Source organism: Nyctibius grandis, chromosome 4, assembly GCF_013368605.1.
Source record: "Nyctibius grandis isolate bNycGra1 chromosome 4, bNycGra1.pri, whole genome shotgun sequence".
Lineage (NCBI taxonomy): Eukaryota > Metazoa > Chordata > Aves > Nyctibiiformes > Nyctibiidae > Nyctibius > Nyctibius grandis.
The window spans coordinates 19,235,205-19,259,670 of NC_090661.1; the positions used below are offsets into that span (position 1 = coordinate 19,235,205).

Below are 24,466 nucleotides of genomic sequence, written 5' to 3' on the forward strand. Positions count from 1 at the left end.
CTGTAAGAACAGACCATAGGTCTAGGCACCATAAAGCACTTACAAGAAAAGCATGATAGGTGGTATGACTTTATAGAAGAATCTCTAACATAAGTATTACTTGCTTAAGAGCATTCTTAGGCCCATCTAGCAGCACTGTGGACTTTTGAGGACAGATACAGCTGCTTAGGTTTCCCCTCCCATCTTTAGGGGTATCAGAAGGATGTTAATATACTTAAACCTTGCAAGAATGTGCTGAAGTTGTCCATGATAAAAATACTGTCTTTTACTGAGTATGAAGAAACACATAGCAGGGATGAGTTCTGAAAGTCAGCTTAAATATTCAGGAAAGGAAACTTTAAAAAGTGGAAGGCCCATATGAAGAATCCAAACATAGTCAGAGCAACAAGACCAGACATTTGAAAGTGTTCTCCTCTAATAGTTCAAATTCCAGTTTTATCAGATCCTGAACAGAAGGAACGGGTATATGCTTCCAGAAGGATCATTAAGTTATCATTTTGAGGGTTTCAGATTCCTGCATGCAAAAAACTCAAAGAAAAAAAAAAAAAAAGCAAGCCACCCTGTAACAGGCTTCTATTTTTACTACATTTCAGTAATTTTCCAGGTAACATAATTTCCTCACTAAGCCATCCATTCAATGCCATCCACCAAAATAACAAAAAACCCAGCATAACCCACCCTGCCCTCTCTCACCAAAACCAGAACAGTACCAGGTGTGTTCTACATTACTTAAGCCAGAGAAGCTTCTCAATACAGTCTCTGGCTCTGAAAATCTATGATGCTAGTTCTATGGAAAGCTTCAGCAGCATTTTGTTCAAATATTCAGGATCTTATTTTTATACCTCCCGAACATGGGGAAGCACACACACCTGCTAGATTACATGGTGTTTACTTAATTCCTACCTCATCTTGAAAGTGAATTGAAAACAGTTATTCTCACCTCAAAAACAGTCTTTGCTGCATACCCTTGCACATCATCCCTGTTGATGACAATCTGAATAACTCGATACCACACTTCTTCACTGACATAGTCACCAGCAATGCGAATCAGGTTCAAGATTGTATCCACATACCAGGTGTAATCCACTGCATACTTCTCAGCTAGAATTGCAACTTTCAGAACCTGAACACACATAAGAGAATGAAGAAGTGTGACTACCTTCTACTATAAGCTGTATATCAAGATTCACTTTCATATACACCTAGTGATACACCATGGCAGCCCAGAAGCCTCAGTTTCAGATGCATCCACTTGCTCACTTGTTCCCACAGCTAAGGTGAAAGATGAACATTGAAATTCTGTGCTAGAACACACCAGATGCCAGGTACGTAATGCTTTCCCCATAATACATTCAAATATGTTCCATCTGTGGCTTTTCAACTGTGTACCTAAGTGATCAAGAGCGATTTATTGAACATTTTTTGTTTGCTATAAAACACCGTCTAAACCATCACTGAGACAGGACCAAGTAGGAAATTGGAGATCTTTTTTAAAAAAAAAAAAAAAAAAAGGGGGAAGCTCAAACTAGCAGAGACAGACCAGTCACCAAAACATAGCTGACTTTTTCAGGTCATACTAAAATTCCTATATCCTGAAGCAAAGAATCAGCATAGGAAGAGACCTCCACATAATTTGTTATCAGTTGCATTTATACTGACCTATTCTTTTAAGAGTAGTAAATTGACAGAATGAAATTCACATTATCTGCCAAGTCAAGGTAGATTGCCAACAGCAACAAGACAGTACAATAGGTAAATCAACTAACACCGTACTCTATGTTAACTTCTCCGATCAAGAAACTTTAGCACCTAACTAAGCTAAATAATTACTGTAAGTACAGGTTTTGGCCACTGTTCCAAGAAGGTCATTAAGTGAGTATTTCAACTTTTGCACTTTTTTCCTGCTGGGAGGAAGGAGACAGGTATCATGCCTCTCTTTTAGCTGATTAGAAGATATTGTTTTTGGGAATCCTTAGACTGCAAGAACTCAGTTCTCACAGCATACACAGTATGAAGTTCTACCTACAAAAAGTATTTATCAATAATTTTTGAAGCTATTAAACAGTTGACTAGAGTAGGACATAACCCTCAGATCTAGAGACTGTATTTGCTCAAGCATTGATAAAATTCACTTAACGTTCTATATGCAATGCCCTGAGACCAAGATTAGTTTTTAAAATTTCTAGTTTCCAAGGTTTTTTTTTTTCCCCCCTCTCCCTCATTAGCTTAACCTAAATGAAGAGCATGATTTGCAGTTAAGACTACAAACTTAGGGGTTTTGTTTGGTGTTTTTTTTTTGTTTGTTTGTTTTGCTGGTTGTTTTCTTTTTTAAAAAAAAAAAACAACAAAAAAACCCCAAAAAACACACTATGAAGAAGAATCTCTATCACAGAGTATCCAGCATCCCAATCAATAAATGATACATATGGTGCCAAAGTCAGCTATGAAAAAATTAAGGAAACACAAATATCTCACAATTTCTTCTCTAATGGAATAATCAGCAGTCTCCAAGTAATTCAGCATTTCCGCCACAATCTGTTGGGCATTGCTTCGGTCACACATTGCGTACAGGAGATCTACAGCTCTTTGTCGTACACTTACATCTCTTTCAGTCTGCAAAAGGACACGCAGCAAAAGGTCAAGATGATTTCACCTTTATTTGGAAAGCACACGCAACTCACTGAAGAGAGGAAACTTACTATAATCCATAGTCATATTTAAAACAAATGCATTTTCATAATCTTTCAGATGCAGAATGAACTTAGATATACCCTTCACATAAGCTATGAATTTCTCATGTTATTCTCACTTTCAGTCACCTAGAAAGAGGTCACTGGAGACTCAGACAGCTTGCTGCTTTTAAATATTACAAAAATTGAAATCATCACGTTTTGTTTCTGTAGTATACATATTCAAATCTGTGCAAGTGCTGAAAGGACAGAGGATTTTGTAGATAATATTCCACTATTACCCTAATTAGGGTGAATGAGTTTGTGGTCCACTGGGTAACTGGCACCACTGGCCACAAATGCACTAATAACTGACTGAAATTGTCAAATTGTCACCAGGCCAATGGGCAATTGGTTACCTGCAGGTTTAGTGTTGGACTTGCATTGTATCAACAGAAGCCCAGCTAGAACAGATAGGTACTTTAAAGTTAGACAAATGTATTAATATGCTACAGCATGAGCTTGGAAGAACACAATACATGTAAACACTGAAGTGTGCAAGTAAATTTACATGCAGATCAGTCTTCCTCTTTCAGCTTCTGCTTTTTCACATAAACATGGCCTAGGCATGTGTCTTTCTGGTTTCTTGACTTTCTGATTCTGCAGTGGAAGTTGATCTGCTGTACTGCTTCCCATAAGCTATTGCAGTGAAGGAACAGTGTCTGATACCAGCAAGACGGTAATAAAACAAAGTCTTCCCAGCATTCTCCATTTTGAAATTCCATATTTTGAAAGAATTATTCGTCTTCAGTCTATGGCTTAAGGAGATACCACAGTGTTTACAGGGGCCACAGCTACAAGTATCATATTTACTAGTAAGCTGCAGAAATAAACTGAAGCTGACCTCTATCGTTGCCAGCACTGCACGATTTTGCAGGATTAAGAAAAAAACATAAAGCTGACTTCTGAGAATAATATCTGGAGACCAAACGAGTTATTAGCTTAATTGGGGATGGGAGGCTTGGGGCAGTGGGGGAGAGGGCATTGAGGCAGGGGAGAAGACGACACTCAAAACAGACTGCACACTTAAATATTTACCTTCAATGCATTGATAACTGTTTCTATGTGCGTTTTCACAGCCTCATGTGAGAATTCAGAGCTGGCAAGCGTGCACATGCTTTCCAGTGCTAGGTAACGCAAATTAGTTTCTCGGTGCTGCAAGAACTGACCTAGCTGGTTACAGGCACGGACTAGTAGATTTGGCTCACTGCACAGAACAGGAGAGAAAGTGAAAGGGTTAAAAGCAACACGTTTGAGAACACCCAATACAGAATACTATTTCTGCAGTGGAAATTTCTTAAAATGCCTCAAAGTGTCTGCTAGAATGCTCCACTGGTGAAATGAAAATTTAGATATTGTGAGCAAATAATCTCTGTTGGATTAGAGTGGTGGGGTCAACACAAAACACCAAAAAAAAAAAAAAGCAGCAGCAAGAAACAAAGCAATAAAAAAATATGCTGACAGCAACACAGTTCATTAATACTGCTCAATTCCATTGCTGCGGTTGTGTTCCAATGTAGCAAGCAACTTCATATTCTGTTGTCCCCCCCGCCTCCCTCCCCCCAGTAAAAATTTCATTTAGTGTTCAAGACGAAGCCACAGCTTTTCACTTAAACACATCCTCTCATAATAGAAGTGTTCTCACAGCTCACCTGTCATGATGTATAATTAAGCTTATTGCCTCAAACAGCACAGCATTCTTTGCATTTGAGTGTTGTACTTTTTTTGACTTTGGTGGCTCCTGCGCTTTGTTAAGAATAGTCTCCAGGCATTCTGTTAGACGACCACGTACCGCAGGGTCTTCTGGAGAAGAATAAGCCATTGGACAACTTCATTTTGCTCAACACCCTAACCCCTACCTTAGGCCTTTCACCTTGCTGAATCTGAATAAAGTGAAGTATTCTAATACATTAAAAACAAGTTCACCCTCCCCCAATATACAGCCGGCAAAAGAATTCTAAGACACAGTTCTATTTGGGTGAGAACAAAAGCCAAACGTGATCTGCACTATAATATATTTCAAGGCTTTAATATAGTTGGTAACATGAAAGAATGTTTAAAATGGCAGTTGCAACTGGTTTGTAAGATGCACACTGGTTTGACACTTTGCTCTAAGCTACGTGGCCTTTTGAATTATGTTGCGTTTAATTTTAATAATCTGAAACATTCAAGACTACAGACTTCAGTATCCTTGTCTTAAAACAATGTGCTCACACTCCAAATTATGGCAACACTACAGCACAGTAGCTCTTTGGAGATAGCGTACTGCATAAAAGAGATGACCACTGTTGTGTTTTGTGCATTACCTGGAGGTGGATAGCACTGTAACAGCCTCAGAAGTTTCACAGATAACCAAGGAGCAGGAACAAAGTAGTACGTATAGTCCTGAAGATCTGTTGATGCAGAAGTCACAATCTGTAAAATAAGCAGACAGCATGTCAGCTACTGCAGCTGTGATGCACAAACATGAGAAGGACCCAAAGAACACCGTAGGTCACCTTTGATGGAGGCTTACAAAACCATGTCACTAGCAATGTTTAACTCAGTAGATTAATTAGGTGCGAGTTGTCATACTATGAGCATACCATCAGGTTCCCTAGTAATAGAAATTCAGTTTTACGATAGAATAGTCTAGGAATTCTCTTCCTGAAAGCATACTTGCTTTTCTTAAGAACAAAGATGACCATCTTGCAACACTAAAACGTTTAACTAGAAGCTTGACTTTCTTTGGTTCACCAATGAATAGATTCAGCCAACAGAAAGCCTAAACATAGTGTTATAGTTGACTGCTGATAGTTGACTGAACTACAGCAGAAGGACCAACTAAGACCGGAACTTCTTTACTTTGAGGGTGACAGAGCACTGGAACAGGCTGCCCAGGGAGGCTGTGGAGTCTTCTTCTCCGGAGATATTCAAAACCCGCCTGGACGCGACCCTGTGCAACGTGCTCTAGGTGAACCTGCTTTGGCAGGGGGTTGGACTAGATGATCTCCAGAGGTCTCTTCCAACCCTAACCATTCTGTGATTCTGTGTAATATTCATACTCCAGTGCACAGAACAGACAGCTTCCACAGAAGAAGTTTATACACATAGTGAAATGTGGTAAGGATTAGATTATGTTTCAGAGGGAGTACCCCTCTTCATGGATTTCTTTTCCCCCTTTGATTCTAGGGTAAGCATGTTTGGTACTAGCTTTGCTCAAAGAAAATCTAATTCTTGCTGCTCATTACAGAACAGCTATGCACTTCCCGCAGCACTCCCTTGCTTTTAAGTATTAGACAAAATCTTCATACTTGAAAAGAAATTAAATTTCTCTGAACTAAAAGTAATTTTGGATATAACACTGCATAAATCTGGGTCTGAAATACATTTGTAAAGTAGTGTCCTCCCATGTCTTGCATACCTTACAAAAGACAAAAATAAAACAAAACAGTAATGTACATTTTCCAGTATGAAGATGCTAACTTACAGAAATGTCTCTCCACTCCTCCCTGCATCCCCTGCCTCTGCCTAACCCCTTACACCCCTTTACAGAATATCAAATGCTTATGATTATTAACCTAGCAGCTCAAAAGAAGGAATAGGAAGACTCATCTTGTAAGAAGCTTAGATTAAAGTTAAAAGTACGGGCTGTATTTTTGAGGGTTCTGTGCAGAAGTTCGCAGAATCAGTCTTTGATCCAACTACTCTTTGGTGTTACAGTAACATAAAATGAGGATTAAAAACTCAACTGCATCATGAGGATCCTTCCAAATATAAGTAGTTAAGAGAAAGACACCTTTTTGCTACATAGACTTGGAACATAACAAGGATTACACCAAGAAAGTTTGGGCAAGCTAATACGGTTCTCTGCCCTGGTAAGCAACAAGTGTTAAAAGAGATTAGCTGAACCAGATTATGAATTGAAACTGAATCATCTTCCCTTTTAATGGTACACTAAACTAATCTGACCTAGAAAGCTGAATAAATAAGCAACAGCAAGCTAACCTGACCTAGAAAGCTGAGTAAATTAAGCAACAGTGAAGTATTATCAGGGTTATCATTGGACTCACTCTGCTTAATCTAGACACTGCCAAGGAGACGGAAGTTTTAAACTCTTCTGGGTTCTTCTGTGCCAAAGTCGTGATCAGACTTGTAGCTGCAGTAACCACACCCTACAAAAAAACAAAGCAATACATTCAATTTTGTAACAGTTTAAGATGCTGACCATTAACACCTTTCACTTCAAGTATTTTTTAATATACAACAAAACTAAGTTTATCCCCATGACAAAGCCCCACATTAAAAAGCCCTTTATTTGGCTAGCAGCTAGACTAATTACACATCTTCAAAATCCAACAGGATTTTCAACAGCATGATATTGCCACACTTGCAGAGCATTTCATGCTATTTTTGTATAAGCTTTGTCTCATGTTTGGATAGTACATCTAAAATAAGAGCGCTATATTAAAAAAAAGCCTAGATGTAAATTGTCTTATTACACAAGAGAAGCACGAGTAGAAGAATAGGATGCAGCAGATCATCCAGAAAAGAATTCTGACAAGGCAACATGAAGAGAGGGCTTTGTATAATACAAATATTTTATATTACTGCAGACTAAATCACTCTTATTGCTGCTGAAGCACAGGTCTTTAAATAGACTTACTTTCATAAAGTAACTAGACAGGGGGAAAAATAGAGTCTCGTTCTAGAACAATAGGTTTTTCCGAACCAGCAAGAAGGAATGACAACATGGACACCACAGGACAAGGAAGCTTGAGCACTGACAAATCAGACCTTGCATTTTTAGTGCAGCTCTAATCTTAAAAGGCCTAGGAAAATTAGTATTATGTCTACGCAATATGACTTAGGATCACAAGGCACAAGATTAATTTATTTACAGCCAGAGAAAAAGAACTTGTGCATACCATTCTTGTCTCCAAGAAAAAGGTAAACAAAGCTTTATAAAAAATTAATATATATTGTAAATAAAAAAGGACAACGCTCCTTCCATTTCTTTCCCCAAGCCTGAAGAAAACAGCAACCCACTTGCTTGAAAGACTCAAGAAGAAATTACTAGTGTATTTAACAGCAGAAGTGACATCATTTTCTACACAGAGTAGGCCCAAGAAGCATAATGAAGCTGATTTACCAAGTGCTGGTCATTGAGGAGATGCACCACTCTAGATGTCCAGTCTCCCATGGGTACAAGGTCAGGAGAAGTTCTATATAAACGCAGCAAGCATAAGGCAGCACTCTGCTTCACACTATCCATAGTATCTCTGCAAGACATAAATATGGATTTAAAATACAGTGGTTAAATCACAGCAATACTTGTAGGCCAGCATTATGCTAGTCTTTGCACTGACTCAGCTTCCTTAGCTAGGTAGCATCTTTTCAACGAAAGCTGAACCAGAAGTTTACTAAATTCTTCCTATGTTACAGTATTTATTATTCTTAATTTTGCCCAGTAAGTTTAACTAGTCAAGTTTTCAACCATTACATATGTCTATTAGCCTCTATAATGATTCTTTGCAACTTAGAGTGACATTCCACATCTTTTTATCAGAACTGAAAGCTCATCATCAGATGAGCACAAGCTCATCTAATCATGAGAACAAGCTTCTTCCACACTGACTCAAGTCAAACAGTTAAGGTACACTATATTATTCATGCGACCAAAGCTGGATCTCCTGATAGGTCCTGCATATCAGATACAAATCACTAACTACTCAAAAGCTTCAGTACCTACAGATAGCATGCAAGCCAGCTAGCTATCACCAAGCACACAACCCACAAATCTATTCACCTTGCCATCCACGAATGGACTATTTTAATAGCAACATGCTACTATTCTAGTTAGGTGAACTCCCTTTCATGAAGTAGTCAATTAAGCATTTTGCATGTTGCACAAACAGCTAAAAAAAAAATGTACAGAGCATTAGCACTGAAAGTTTTAAGAGGCAGTTTACACTGTGCAATCTTGGTTAAATGTTCAGAAACCTACACATCCCCAGTAGAAGTTCATTTCACCTATTCTTCATGAATTTACCAATTTTCCATGAGATCAGATTGTACCTTGGTTAAAAAAACAAAAACCAAACCTATTCCTCCCCTCGCTGTCCATTCCCTCCCTCCAATTTATATTCAAGCCAAGGGAGCTACACTAAAGTTGCAAATGTAACTGACAGTGCTCATTCTGCACAGGTCACGTAGATATGACATGTACACATACACATTTTATATATGTTCTCTTAGAAATGCGGAAGGAATGAGGCACAGAAGACTGAGCTGTGTTTATGTCTTGAGACCAAAGAAGTCTGAACTGAAGGTGCTGTGCTGTGCTCTGTCTGCAATGGATGACTCTAAGTGAAATTTTTGGAACTTTTTAAGGTTATCTTACTAAAACCCATGACTCAATCACAGTGTTGTCTCCACTATACTACATGAAGAATTGCACCTGGCAAGGGCAGTGCAGGGCAGGACAGCAACAAGTCTGACAGGGCTCCAGAACATGCCATCTCTAAACATGCACCCTTACATGGGGAATTCTGGTGGAATTACAGCATAGATTCTCCCCCATTGCCTCGACCAGACCAGACCCATACCGAGTATCAGGTGCTAGCTGCTCATTCCTCTCTTTCTGGTCCCTACTACATTTCAGCTCTGCAAAATAGTAACAGTGTTCAAGTGTGGCATAATAAAGACACTATTTCAAGAGTTCAGAAGTATTTCCCAAGACTTTTGCCACAACTAGATACCACATTATATCCTTCCTCTTGTCGCCAACTCGGAGTGCACATAATAAGACACAGTCAGAATTAGTGTTGCATAAGCAAGCACATTTCCAACATTTGCAAGCCCCAGTGCTTGACCTTTAGAGTATTAATACATACTACACAACATGTTACTTTTTTATATTAATGTAAGACATTCGTTTGTTATAAAACAAGATCTATGCATATTCCAAAACATTTCATATCCATAAGAGAGTTTAAATGCGCTGTTTGCACTTGGACATTTTAAGTTTCAAAATAAATTAGCCCTGCAATCACAAGTTCCCTTTTATATTTACTTAACTACAGCTCCAGACATTTGCGAAGTCTCTTTGGAGACTTCTAGCAACACAAAGTTAAAAAGCTGGCGGTGACTATTTGCCATTTACAGGCATTGCTGTTACATGGCTAGTAGAGGAAGCAAGAAAGCTCACACACAGAATATTTTCACATTCTTTATGAAGTCAGGACCATTTAAATAAGAGCTTCAGTTTATAACAAAATTTGTAGTGTAAACATATATTTACATTATTTCTTCTTTTCATCAGGAGATATAGGGAAAGCAAAACATACACATTTCAGGGGTGTTCACTGTCACACATTTATACAGAACAAAAAACTTGATCACAACAAAGCTGTAAAAGCCTATTCAAAATATTGACATAGTCTTAATTTCCATGTTGTATTTGTACACTTATACAAGCAACTCCATGCTCCAGTATATCAAAGTATCTGCAGTTACTGGAAATTGTCAGTATTTGTACTGCAAGCCCAGGGCTGTATAGCTCTAAGCACGGATTAAGCTGCTGCAATGGAACCGAGTTACTGCAAAGATTTATTGGTGTTGTTTGGAAGGAGGCATGTCATACCTACCCAGCTACAAGTATTTTTGGAATTTCTCCAGCAAATGCTTCCGCCATCTCCCGGCTACCCACATTAGCAATGCAATGCAGAGCAAGCCCCATGAAGGTGGGGTTACGGCTGGCAAGATCATTCTTGATCGCATTGTTTATTAAGCGAATCAGCTCACTGTTAGAGTTCACCAGTACGGAGATGAAGAGATAGCCCTGTGATTCAGAAAAAGGAAAATGAAAATTCATTTTAGCTGACTAAAAGTATGTGTTCTGTTAATGCCACAAGTAATTCTCCGAGACATACAGCTCTCCTCCAATACCAAACATATGGGCAGAAATAGATATTTAGATAGCAGAGCGAAGGCTAGAAAGATTAAGTGAAGTAATCAAAAATGAGTAAGTTTAGTGTTACTCTAATTTACTAGTTTTTAAGTGTTTCATCAATCTATTTCAATATATACTCAAAAGATCATTTTAGATGAACGGGAGCAAATCAAGAATTTGGCTTATTATTCAGACACTAGTAAGTTACATGTACCTGATAAACACAACCTTACCTAGGAATATTTAAAGAGATATTCTGAAAATTAAAAGGTTACTTACCTTTTAATCCAAGACTCAAGGCAGTTTCTTAACAACAGTAATAATTTTATGCAGAGTGCACATTTTAGCGTTTAGAATTAGTACAAGATTCCCTGTGCACAAAGGTGTTTAAATTTCAGAATCAATGCTAGATCCAAATAAGACTAGATGCATGGGGGGAGCCATGAAGCAAAGTCCTTTACAGACTATACAGCTGAGCAGGACATTAGACAGAACAGCTTTACAGAGACTGAGTTACTCACGATTTGTTTCTCTGTGTATCTATTGGAACTGAGCAGGTTTACAGCCTCCATGTGACCAAAGTCAATGTCATGCCCCAGGAGAAAGATGAAAAGCAGTTTGCAGACATATTTTTTCTTGCTGTAACCATCCAGAGCCTTGTCACCTGGAAAGCAAGGAAACAAAACACAATTAAGCCTATGTTGTTCCTATATCTGGTTCCCTCCTCTCCTCAGTCCCATTGAGGTACCCCAAGACTTACAGTTGTATCTAACAATTAAGATTAACATTTGATTTACTATGTATCACCCTGCAGAAGAGGGACAAACTGAGGGTTCAGCTATTGCAGTACTTGAATTTCACAAATTTTAAATGTATTATTTCAGCTTTTATTCACTCTACAGTGCGCAAAATGCTAAATATCATAGAATCATAGAATGGTTTGGGTTGGAAGGGACTTTAAAGATCATCTAGTTCCAACCCCCCTGCCACAGGCAGGGACACCTTCCACTAGACCAGGTTGCTCAAAGCCCCATCCAACCTGGCCTTAAACACTGCCAGGGAGGGGGCAGCCACAGCTTCTCTGGGCAACTTGTTCCAGTGCCTCACCACCCTCACAGTAAAGAATTTCTTCCTAATATTTAATCTAAATCTACCCTCTTTCAGCTTAAAACCATTAGCCCTCGTCCCATCACTACAGGCCCTTGCAAAAAAGTCCCTCCCCTGCTTTCCTGTAGGCCCTCTTCAGGTACTGGGAGGCTGCTATGAGGTCTCCCCGGAGCCTTCTCTTCTCCAGGCTGAAGAGCCCCAACTCTCTCAGCCTGTCTTCATAGGAGAGGTGCTCCAGCCCTCTGATCATCTTCATGGCCCTCCTCTGGACTTGCTCCAACAGCTCCATGTCCTTCTTACGTTGGGGGCCTCAGAGTTGGACACATTACTCCAGGTGGGGTCTCACAAGAAAGGAGCAGAGGGGCAGAATCTCCTCCCTCGACCTGCTGGCCACGTTTCTCTTGACGCAGCCCAGGATACGATTGGCCTTCTGGGCTGCAAGTGCACATTGCCGGCTCATGTTGAGCTTTTCATCAACCATCACCCCAAAGTCCTTCTCCTCAGGGCTGATCTCAATCCATTCTTTGCCCAGACTGTATTTGTGCTTTGGATTGCCCCAACCCACATGCAGGACCTTGCACTTGGCCTTGTTGAACTTCATGCGGTTCACGCGGGCCCACTTCTCAAGCCTGTCAAGGTCCCTCTGGATGGTATCCCTTCCCTCCAGCGTGTCGACTATACCACACAGCTTGGTGTCATCAGCAAACTTGCTGAGAGCGCACTCAATCCCACCGTCTATGTTGCCAACAAAGATGCTGAACAGCACAAGTCCCAATACCGACCCCTGAGGAACGCACTCATCGCTGGTGACCACTTGGACATCGAGCCGTTGACCACAATTCTTTGAGAGTGACCATCCAGCCAATTCCTTATCCACCAAGTGGTCCATCCATCAAGTCCATGTCTCTCCAATTTAGAGACAAGGATGTCATGCCGGACAGTATCAAATGCTTTGCACAAGTCCAGGCAGATGACATGACTTGTTCTTCCCCTATCCACCAGTGCTGTAACCCCATCGTAGAAAGCCACCAAATTTGTCAGGCACGATTTGCCCTTAGTGAAGCCATGTTGGCTGTCACCAATCACCTCCTTGTTTTCTATGTGCCTCAGTATAGTTTCCAGGAGGATCTGCTCCATGATCTTGCTGGGCACAGAGGTGAGACTGACTCGCCTGCAGTTCCCCATGTCTTCCTTTTTTCCCTTTTTAAAAATGGGGGTTATGTTTCCCCTTTTCCAGTCAGTGGGAACTTCACCAGACTGCCACAACTTCTCAAAAATGGTGGATAGTGGCTTAGCAACTTCATCAGCCATTTCCTTCAGGATCTGTGGATACACCTCATCAGGTCCCGTGGACTTGCGCACCTTCAGATTCCTTAGATGGTCTCAAACCTGATCTCCTCCAGTGGGCTGTTCTTCATTCTCCCAGTCCCTGCCTTTGCCTTCTGCAACCTGGGCGGTGTGGCTAGAGCACTTGTCAGTGAAGACTGAGGCAAAAAAGTCAGAGCACCTCAGTCTTCTCCATATCCCAGGTAACCAGGTCTCCCGTTTCCTTCTGAACAGGGCCCACATTTTCCTTAGTCTTCCTTTTATCACTGACATACCTATAGAAGCTTTTCTTGTTGTCCTTGACATCCCTGGCCAGATTCAATTCTATCAGGGCCTAACCTGATCCCTGGCTGCTCAGACAATTTCTCTGTATTCTTCCCAGACTACCTGTCCTTGCTTGCACACTCTGTAGGCTTCCTTTTTGTGTCTGAGTTTGTCCAGGAGCACCCATGCTGGCCCTCCTGGCGTTTTTGCCTGACTTCCTCTTTGTTGGGATGCATCGGTCCTGAGCTTGGAGGAGGTGGTCCTTGAATATTAACCAGCTTTCTTGGCCCCCTCTTCCCTGTAGGGCTTTATCCCAAGGTACTCTACCAAGCAGGTCCCTGAAAAGGCCAAAGTCTGCTCTCCTTAAGGCCAGGGTAGTGAGCTTGCTGTGTGCTCTCCTCACTGCCCTAAGGATATATCTATTTATCTCTGAGTTAAAGGACTCTAAGTCTTTAGATCATCACATCAACAGATGTCAGACAATCAAACAACTCCTGGGTTTTAAAAAAATTATTCCCAGTCATAGAGCACAGGTAGCTTCTAGCTCTTCCTAATGGTCCGAGACAGAAAAATGCATAACTCTGAAAAAGCTCAGCTGTCACTGAATCAACAAGACATTCACATGATACTAGTTTTAAATATTTATCTAAATCTGAAATTAATTTATAAGGAAAAAAAAAACACCCAAAACCTGAAGATTTTAGTGTTAATTCAATTTACCATTATCTATATCCTAAAGGACAGTCATGAAATAACTCTATCGTCTAGTCCCTGAATTATCCTGCTATGTCCTTATTTTCTTGCTAAGAGACAGTACATACCTGTTTACTCAGTTTTGATTTTCCTGTTTCTGTTAAGAGCAGCTATATGTCTGCTGTACACGTGTTCTCTTGTCAAACCAATTATCAAACCTTTATGACAGTAAAAGGTCTTAACACACTTCCTGAAGTGCACCACAGTAGAAAACTCAGTAGAAAAAAATAAAAACAGAAAGTCTTTTCTAAAAAGACAGAACAACAGAGGTATATCCCAAAGCCTTGAAAAAAAAATCACATGAAATGAGATTACCATGAGCACTTTAAAGTGTTTGTAAAATGGCAGTATTCCCAAGTGTTTCAGTTTTAGAAGAAAAATGCAACCTGAATAGGTTTGGCCTCATGTTGCAGTATTGCTGTATTTCAGAAGTTTATAAAAGCTACATGGAACAGTACAGCAGCTTACAGCTCATCAGGCATATCACTTCTTTTCCTGAAGGGCTATATATGAACATACCCTTTTTGTAGAACATTCTCTCCCTACCCCAAACCAGAAGATAAGGAGTATCCACTAAATGAGGCAAGCCCGAATGCTAGAGAGTTCCATCAGGGTAGCTAAATTTTGATAGATGCTGGTGCCTAAAAGGCTATATAAGCTCCTTAGTATCTGCATTCTGGGCCCAGAATAACTAGTCTGTCAGATCAGTGTGTATTCCTTAGTGATGGGCAAGTTCAGCCGGACTAGCACTGCATAAAGTAAAGCTTAAATAACATATCCTAACTCACTGCCCTTACCAAAAAAGCTCCAAGCTGCATTTTTTTTTTAAAACTTCAGATTTATGTAAAGGGCAGCTAAATGTATAATAAATAATCTTAATAGTATAGAAGCTTCTCCTGCTTCCTTCTCATCCACTGGTGCAGAAGCAGGTTAGACTTCACATGCCACATGTGTCTACAGAGCCCATAGACTTCACACTACATTCACTGACTGTCTAAGAACAATGGAAACCTTACCACTATAAACTGAACTTCCAGTTTGTGAAGGAATGAACACTACCATAAATGCGTGAAGCCAATGTTAGTGACCCAAGAGAAAGCACACTGGCACAATGAAGTAGACAATGATAAAAGGTTATGTCTATCTACAGGCTGCAACTACTCATTTTGCGGGGTTGCTTTCTGTTTTGACTTTAGAAACTTCTTTCATTTAGTTTTATTTCAACTGAGAAAACAAATTTAAGCACATAACTGCCATTTTAATATGGACAATGATACCCTTCGAATCTGAGTCTTTAGACACCCGTTGATTTTTTTTTAACTGGCACAGGCAGCATATCAGTTGCCAACAAAAAGAAGCTTTACCTTAAAGCTATTTTTATGCTGCGCAAAGAAAAGTTGCCTTCAGGTCTGTCAATACATGTCACATTTTCTTAGATATATGAAGCAGCATTACTGAAGATACTCATGACGGTGAAATCCTGCTACACTGGATCCTGTCAAGATCCTCTGACAACAGCCAGCTCTGCAGAAAGCCGCCCAGAGATATGTTTTCTTCAAGTCACATTTACAGTTTGCTGCCATAAAGCTATTTTCCTGCCGAGTCAGCAAACTAATGCAGGGCAGCTGGCTTTACTAGACAGCTGAATTAACAGAAGAACCAGAACAAAACATCCGGAGGTGGGGGGAAGTTCTTTTTTGAAATATGGCCAGAGGGAAAAGTAGATATTCAGCCATGTCTGTCTATCTGCTGTGGCCTTCAAACTATGGCTTGAGCAGCAAAGGAATAAAGTTTCTGTATTTTTAACAAGGGAAATAAATACCTTCTGTTACACAATTTTCCCAATAAAATGGTACTCAAGAGCAGAAGCTTCCTCCCATCCCATCATGGTAGGGAGCTGCAGATCAAAGACACCTTCCTTCCTCAGGAGAGGCAAGGAAAAAAGGTACAAGAGAAAGCAGAGTGACAACTTTAGTTTTTAAATTTTTCAGCTGTTTAAGAAAAGTTTCTACATGCTCTTAGGATTTGATTTTCAATGGTCTTCTGCATGAGATCTGGAAGGAGAAGATATAATCAGTGGACGAACCAGTGAGGCTTTATATTTCTTAGCAATAAGAACAAGCCAACTGTTTCCAGGTGACTGAGTAAAGGAACAGGTGATGCTGGATACCATTACCAGATACTACTATGACTCACAGAAGGGGACACCAAATAAGCTGAATCCATTTTAGTCGGTGTTCCTCTAGCAGCTGAGATCTACATAATTACGGACTCACTATGGCACTTAATAGCATTAATTTCATTAGTTCCTTCTCTCAGAGATACAGATACATCAAGAGGCATCAGAAAGTAGCTTTCACATGAAGTGAAAAATCTCCAGTCTCCAAGACTGGAGTTCCCAGGAGTCCAAGAGATTGAGCAGCAGCTGCCTATTAGTGTACAATCCATCAGCTACACACAAAAGTCACAAGTATAAACCCTAGTTTCCCATCTTCTCAAATAACTCTGCTGTTGACTTTGTGAGATCAGAAGGGCAAAGAGAGTATACAATACTGCAACCCAACTGCCTAATGAAGAACACAAGCAGATGAAAGCATGTATACTCGGAACCACATCGACTTTCACAATAAATTAACTGTCATGGTTTGGCAATTCATTTTTTCAGGTTTTGGGCCCAGCTATTTAAACCATTATATCCTTCCAAGATACCAGTATTTTAAGAGCTCACATTAGCAACGTCCTTGGATCTTGGGGTATTTGAAGCATTTTTGATGGAAGCTACGCCAAGCTCAAAACATATAGCAATCCTACTAACACGGAAAAAGCAGTTTCCTTCTCTATCATGTGCTATCAAAGAACAATATTGCAAAATCACTACCTGAAACACTTTTTAAGACATAAAAAAGTAGTTCATGACTGCTTTCAAAAGCTTCTGTCCCTTGTATGCAGAAGTGAAGGCAATCTGAAGGTTGTCAATAACAGGCAAGCTTATAAACTAAGACAAATAACAGTTACTAGAACTCTTATTTAAAGCCTTATTAGTTCCCAGCAATAATAGAACATCATTGTATTTTTAAAAATTTTATTATTTAATTAGCTGGGCAATTTGAAAAAAAAAAGAGCATTGCAGTCAAAGGTCTCAACGTAGTTGTCTAACTCCAGCTGTGTTTTGAAGAAGTCTTTGATGCAGATTCTAATTGAAATTTCAAATTTAACTATTCAATTCCTTTCCCTCCCATGCAGCATCTAAAAAGAGTTACAAAGGTCATATTTTAAACAGTACTAACAATCTCATTGCTTAAGTATGTGCTAAAGTAGTACAGCTTCCCCCAGCCACAAGCAAATATCCAAAAAAAGAGCAGAAGGAAATTTCACATGCTCTGTTATCTTTATTGCAATACACAATTATTTCTTTTAACTCAGCTCATTTTTAAATGCTTTCAGGAACATTTGCAAGTACTGCAAATCACGTCAGCAGAAACAGGAAGGATTCAGAACTCATGTCAGCAGGTTTTGAGCACAGTGGGCATTTCAAAGGCTACTTGCTTTCCCTGGAAAGTTAATTAGTCATTTTTCTAAGGAAGAAATTCTGAAGAGCTGATCAGCAAATGGTACTATTATTAAAAAAGAATTATTTCACATTTCTGTGCATCACCTCTCTACCATTTCAACAGGGAAGTTTTAGTTTCCGTTGCTCACAGATCTCTTGCACGCAGCCTTCAAAAGGAAGAAATAAGGCACAAATGCATTATGAGACCCTTTGCTTCTCAGGCAGCACCTTCTATCTCTAATTTGGACCCCGAGTTAAGAAAGAACACCTGCTTTTGAATCTAATTCAGTATGCTTAAAAAACAGCCTGTTGCACAGAGTCTGCTACCAGAGAGAGGAGGCAAGAAGGCAGATTAGTCCTCTGGGGGGTAAAGGGTAAGGAAGCCTCACAAGTCTAGTCTCACTAGCATCCAGATGGTTGACTGCTATCTCAAAGACAAGATAATCTTAGCTTTTAAAACTGCAGTAATGGCTTAGGCAAAACAGAATGAACAACACCCTTAAGTGTTTCCTTGCATTCAGTGTGCTTCCTTCCTAGGTTAACACTGACCTATGTTCATGCAGTTGACAGCAATCCAGTGCTATACTGTATCAGAAGGCCTACTACTAGCTCAGAGGCTAAGAAAAATGGAAGTTGCTTTTCATGAATGTATCTACACTTTGAGACAAGATTTGTCTTTCTGTAAAAGTGACAGTCCAAGCTCTATAAATGAAAGGCTGATTATTTGGGGCAGACAACCCATACAAGTCCATAAGCTAGTATTTAGTTACCATACTACTACCACCAGAACAGAGTATTACTAGAGCAGTCCTACAACTCAGGTTATATTTGAAGCCTGGTTTTACTTCCAACAATTCACTTTGTCAGTGAAGACACTATTATTTTACTGTCTGATTGCCTTCATGCATCTCTTAGGTGATCAGAAGACTACGCTTTCACAGCCAGGCAGGAAAGCAATTTACTGTTACACAGCTTCTGTTTAAAATAGGTATTTAGAGGCTTATCTTGAACTTCCTGCAAAGGGTTAATGTGTAGTTTGGGACAATACAGAAGATTTGCTCAAATTTGGGAAAACAAATGAGCTGAAGTAAAAAAAAAAAAAGCAGAGATTATCGACTGACATTGGGACACTTCTGCACAAGCCAAAACTAAGATACACTAGCGTGTCTGAAATCTAGCAGCTGCTCTTGTAATACAAACCCTATTAAGCAATCAGAACAAAACTAAAATCTAATGCCAGATCTGGAAAAAGAATAAGCCTGAATCAAGCAGAGAACAAAGTTCCTTTGACTGCAGAAACAGCTTATAGGTTTGTGAGCAGTTTCATTACTGCACAAATTCTCCTCAGAGATCAAAATGCCGCAACAAATTAATAAACCAGATATTTTTTTCACTTATTTACAAAGCAATTACTACTCTGACAGCCAGACTTCTAGTTTGGTTCAAGCTTGGGAGCAAAATCAGCTTACAGTCTAAACATGTAAAACAAACGGAATAGTATTTCTCCACTTCACTCCTACAACTTCTGCTTTATTACACTGGTATAGTTTCTCTCTACTACATGCATCTTATCTCAGTTAATGCAGAAGCATTTAAAGCAACCGTCAAGGACACACTGACCTCAGCAATGGAGCTTCCTCATGCTGAAACAAGAGACAAAGTCACCTTAAGTACAGAGATTCTAAATTCCTTCTGAGCTTGGAGCACAGAAGCCAGATCAGAACCCAAAGCCATGGCGTACGTTCCATCAGTTCAAGAAAAGTATGGCTTTTCCAGAGATGTGCAGCCTCATGCCAGCCTGTTAAGTACAAGGGTATTTTAAATAGCAGGTTACCCAAACATAAGGCGGGTAACAGGCTTGCCAGCTACTTGCATGATAGAATAAAAGTAGAAATACTTAGCCTCTGTCTGTAGTAGTATAAGAATACACCTTGCAAGTTACATGGGGTGAAGGTCTAGATACTGCAAGAGTATGCTGAAAGCTGTAAAGTTCCAGAGGAAGGAAAGGATACTTGTGGTATACCAGGTCTCTTATGCTAGTCTCAAGCAAGAACATATCTGTGTCAAGAGGCACTACTGCCAGTCTTGCTTCTTAAGGTCAGACCTTTCCCTGGTTACAGCAATGCAGCCAGCCCAACAGCCGCATCTTCGGCCAGGTAATTAACCCAGGGCACCAGCATTCCCACAAATACTTAGCAAGGAACTCCATCTTAAGTTCACGCTCACTTATTTGTCTTAATCCAAACTATTTAAAAACATTTTTAAAAGCCAGCTACATAAAACCAAACTGAGCTCAACTGAATGATCTCCACTTAAACCAAGAATAAAATGCATTATGAAGGTGTGTTTATCTTTATACAGCCCTTGTGCAAGGAAGAACCATGCCACATAAAGCCCATGTAGAACTTCTGCAGGAAAAAGATACACAGCTATCACCTCCTCACACTCTCAAGCCCTCAAGCAGTTACACAACAAGTTGTCCAAACTTAGCTTCTTCCAAATTGTGACATTTGCATCTAGTTTTCGTTCAGGCTACATCAAGTTATTGTCTTCAGTTAATTAAGTTTTTTCACCTAAAATCCATACAAATTCAGTAATAAAGTAGCCATAATGAAGATCAGCTTATGGGAATGTTTAGTCCTCTTTCACTCAAACTACTGAATGAGCACACAGTGATATTTATTCAAAACAATTTAAACTGTGCTTAATAGATGTTACACAAGGTATACAGGCTAAACTTATTGCACTGCTTTGCTGAAAGTACCTCTATTCTCTGATCATTGCCTGATTCATGGTTCTACACAGCCAAAGGTTCCTATGATTATTTCTCCCCCGCACCACGACTAACCACAGAAGAATTTACTGTGCACATACTTTTAACTATTTTTGTACTTAAGCCACAAAATACCTTGCAAAACTGAGGAACAGAACTGAACAGGTTTTTATGAACTGTGCCACCAGCAGCTCTTTAACCTATGATTACTCAGTGATACTACACAACTATCAAACTACCTATGTTAACCAGAGAATGCTATTCTGACAGAATTCAGTTCACTTAGAGCTTCATTACTGCCAAGTTTTCTTGGAGTTAGTAATACAGCAGCTTATACTGCTGCTTTTATAAAGACATTCACAGAAAAGAACAGTGAAGACTAGCTCTATCATGTGTTAGGCAGCATTTTACTAGAGGTGATATTAGCAACCTCCTGAACACACGTTCATACTCTTCACTGGGTAAGACTCAGGATGACTGACGTTGGCAAAATACTGAATTGTCTGTCAGTGTTCATTCTGTGATCCCCACATAGGATTTATTGCACTTTACCAGTACGTGCACTCAGAAGGCATAATTATTATTAGCATTAATTTTAAAGGCTGCATTGATTGCTGTGGTACCCAAACAATTCACAGATTCACTTTCACACTCTCAAGTTTACAGAAGTATGCAGGTTAGGGTGCATGGGTGGACCCAAATGGAGTTTAACTTACGTTACTCAAAACATGTAAGCCACCATTTTTTCTAGAATGCTTAGCTTTCATACGGAATAGAGGTTTGAATCTAGCTTCCCCATTTCAGCTTGTAGATTAATGCTTTTCACGTCAGGTGCAAACATAAGGAATTGGGCTAGTAAGCAGCAAGTGAGATACTAGCTGCTCCTATCTAAAGAGGATAACTGAGTAGGATTTCACCACAGCCAAACAGTAAGAACTGGACTATATCCCTGCAAGACAGTACTTAAAACAGCCTTAACCATTATGAACTTTTCTGCAATTCCTTACTGCATTCCTTTACAACAGCATGTTTAACTAGCAGTGATGTGAGCAGGTCTGACAGAATCTCCTTCATGCTTCAAGCACACTGGAACATACAGTAGGCAGCAAGGTTCTACAGGAGCTTCAAAACCTTTCATTTTTCCATGCCTTTGAAGTTTTCAGGCCTTCACTGCACACTGGAGACTTAGTCTGCTGAAAGCTTCCAGTTTCATTAGTGAAAAATTTATTAGGTTCTGCAAACAAACTAAAGACTGCTCATCAACCAAATCAAGATAAAAAAGGTGGTGTAGTCTGAAGTTAAGTTGCTGAAAGAACTAGATTTCTGTGTTAGTGTGACCTCAGCAAGGTTTCCAGCTAGGCATTAATGTCTATTTGTTCTTGATGACAGAAGGGCATAGGTGGAGTAACCATTAATATACCTACAGGGAAAGTGACATGCTGCTTTCTAGAAAAACCTGTCCTGTCTAAACAATTAAGTAAAGAATTTAGGTGCTGAAATGAATTTCAGCAACAGCTGATAACCAGTAATGCTCCTATCTGACAGCAAGTAGTTTTACAAACACAGACCAATAGAAAACAAGCAGTCTTTGTGGCTGTATCTTCCAGATTAATCAACTTAGTGAAATCAGTTGAAAGGTAAGTTAGTTGAAGTTTCATGTTACTTTAGGTGTACAGAAACTTCTTAGTTTTTAATCAGATTCAGTCTCTTTATTGAAAGATATACTCAATTTGTCTAGTATAGAACTTGCTTACAATTTTATGCTTAAATTTGCTAGGCAATAAGATGATCCACTTTGATCATACAGCTGGAACTAAGAAAAGTGGCTGTTAGTCTTGTACGCAGGTTTCTAGCAGTCCCTTGAACCATGTGCTAGTTGCTCAGTGTGCATGCATACTTAGTACGTGAAGTCAGTATCTGCTGGTCACTGTGACTGGAGAATGGACACAAGTTTTAGTTCAGGGCCAGCCAACATGGATTCATGAAAGCCACGTCCTGCTTGACCAACCTGGTCTCCTTCTATGACCAAGTGACCTGCTTAGTAGATGAGGGCAGGGCTGTGGATGTAGTCTATCTAGACTTCAGTAAGGCATTCGACACTGTCTCCCACAGCATCCTCCTAGACAAACTGGCTGCCTGGGGCTTGGATGGGTGGACTCTTCAATGGGTTAAAAACTGGCTGGATGGCCGAGCCCAGAGAGTGGTGGTGAATGGGGCAAAGTCCAACTGGCGGCCAGTCACTAGCGGTGTTCCCCAGGGCTCAGTTCTGGGGCCAGTGCTGTTCAATATCTTTAGAGATGATCTAGATGTAGGGATTGAGTGCACCCTCAGCAAATTTGCAGATGACTCCAAGCTGGGTGGGAGTGTCGATCTGCTGGAGGGTAGGAAGGCCCTTCAGAGGGATCTGGACAGGTGAGATAGATGGGCCGAGACCAACAGCATGAGGTTCAACACAAACAAGTGCTGGGTCTTACACTTCAGCCACAACAACCTCTTGCAGCGCTACAGGCTGGGGGAAGAGTGGTTAGAAAGCGGCCCGGCGGAAAGAGACCTGGGGGTGCTGATCGACAGCCGGCTAAACATGAGCCAGCAGTGTGCCCAGGTGGCCAAGAAGGCCAATGGCATCCTGGCCTCTATTAGGAATAGTGTAGCCAGCCGGTCTAGGGAAGTGATCGTCCCTCTGTACTTGGCACTGGTGAGGTTGCACCTTGAGTACTGTGTTCAGTTCTGGGCCCCGCACTTCAAGAAAGATGTTGAGGTGTTGGAGCTAGTCTAGAGGAGGGCGACCAAGCTGGTGAAGGGTCTGGAGGGTCTGAACTATGAGGAACGGCTGAGGGAGCTGGGGTTGTTTAGCCTGGAGAAGAGGAGGCTCAGAGGGTGACCTTACTGCAGTCTACAACTACCTGAAGGGAGGTTGTAGTGAAGTGGGAGTTGGCCTCTTCTCCCGGGCAATTAGCGATAGGACAAGAGGACACAGCCTCAAGCTTGGCCAGGGGAGGTTCAGGTTGGACATTAGGAAGCATTTCTTCTCAGAAAGGGTCATTAGGCATTGGAATGGGCTGCCCAGGGAGGTGGTGGAGTCACCATCTCTGGAGGTGTTTAAGAAAAGACTGGACATGGCACTTAGTGCCACAGTCTAGTTGACAGGGTGGTGTCAGGGCAATGGTTGGACTCGATGATCCCAGAGGTCTCTTCCAACCTGGTTGATTCTGTGATCAAGAAAGGGAAGTGGTGGAGTCACCATCCCTGGAGGTATTTAAAAGACATGTAGATGTGGTGCTTAGGGACATGGTTCAGTGGTGGACTTGGCAGTGCTAGGTTCCATGAAATCTATATTGACAATACCACAGAACACCTAAAAAAAAAAAAAAAAAAAAGCCTGCTACTTCTGGCAAAAATCAGACCAACATGAGTGTTAGATGGAAGGTTTGCATTGAAAAGGAATTGAAAAACAATGTGACAGCATAGGGAGGTGACTAAATGGAAGTTCCTTTTTCTATTTACCATTTTCTATTTAATGGCAATAGAAAAATAGACATTAAATTTCCTCAGTTACCCTATGACGGAAGTTACCAACCTGGATAAAGTATGCTGAAATTTCTAAGAGAAAAGTGTTAGCACAGAGGCATGTGATGGCTTCTAATTTAGAAGAATTTCTTAACTTTTCTTGAGTGTCTTGCACTGTGGTCAACTTTTCCCTTCCAAGCTGTTGTTGACACTCAAGTTTTTGCAGGTCTTCATATGCCTTTAAGAGACATACCACTTAAAAAGTAAGTAGGAACAGGTATGGAGTTCAGGAAAGTTACTTCAGGCTTTGTTAATGCATTCAGTATTCCAAATAGATACACTAGTCTAAGTCAAGATAGATAATTCAGAAAAATGGGTTTAATCCGAATACAGCAAATTCTGAAGCCACATATATGACCTCCACACTGCAACGCCTTATCTAGCTACACACAGAGCCCCATATCTATTTAAACAGAATGTTTGCCACAGCCACTACGGGTAGAACTCCATTCAAAAGCATCCCA

The 24,466-nt window shown here is 40.3% G+C and overlaps 1 protein-coding gene across 4 annotated transcripts in view; it reads right to left on the reverse strand.

The window, feature by feature from the left end:
* Positions 1-24,466, reverse strand: part of AP2A2 (adaptor related protein complex 2 subunit alpha 2) — a 53,420-nt gene that overhangs the window by 14,321 nt on the left and 14,633 nt on the right. For 2 of the 4 annotated variants that reach the window (XM_068398303.1, XM_068398306.1), the window contains exons 3-11: positions 11,184-11,326; positions 10,358-10,551; positions 7,861-7,990; positions 6,782-6,883; positions 5,036-5,144; positions 4,382-4,529; positions 3,768-3,936; positions 2,476-2,613; positions 941-1,123 (exon numbers count right to left, since the gene is read on the reverse strand). In XM_068398303.1, the coding sequence (XP_068254404.1) occupies positions 941-1,123; positions 2,476-2,613; positions 3,768-3,936; positions 4,382-4,529; positions 5,036-5,144; positions 6,782-6,883; positions 7,861-7,990; positions 10,358-10,551; positions 11,184-11,326 (1,316 nt within the window). Of the gene's footprint in view, positions 1-940; positions 1,124-2,475; positions 2,614-3,767; positions 3,937-4,381; positions 4,533-5,035; positions 5,145-6,781; positions 6,884-7,860; positions 7,991-10,357; positions 10,552-11,183; positions 11,327-24,466 lie in introns of all 4 variants that reach the window. The other 2 variants (XM_068398302.1, XM_068398304.1) reach the window with 1 other exon arrangement.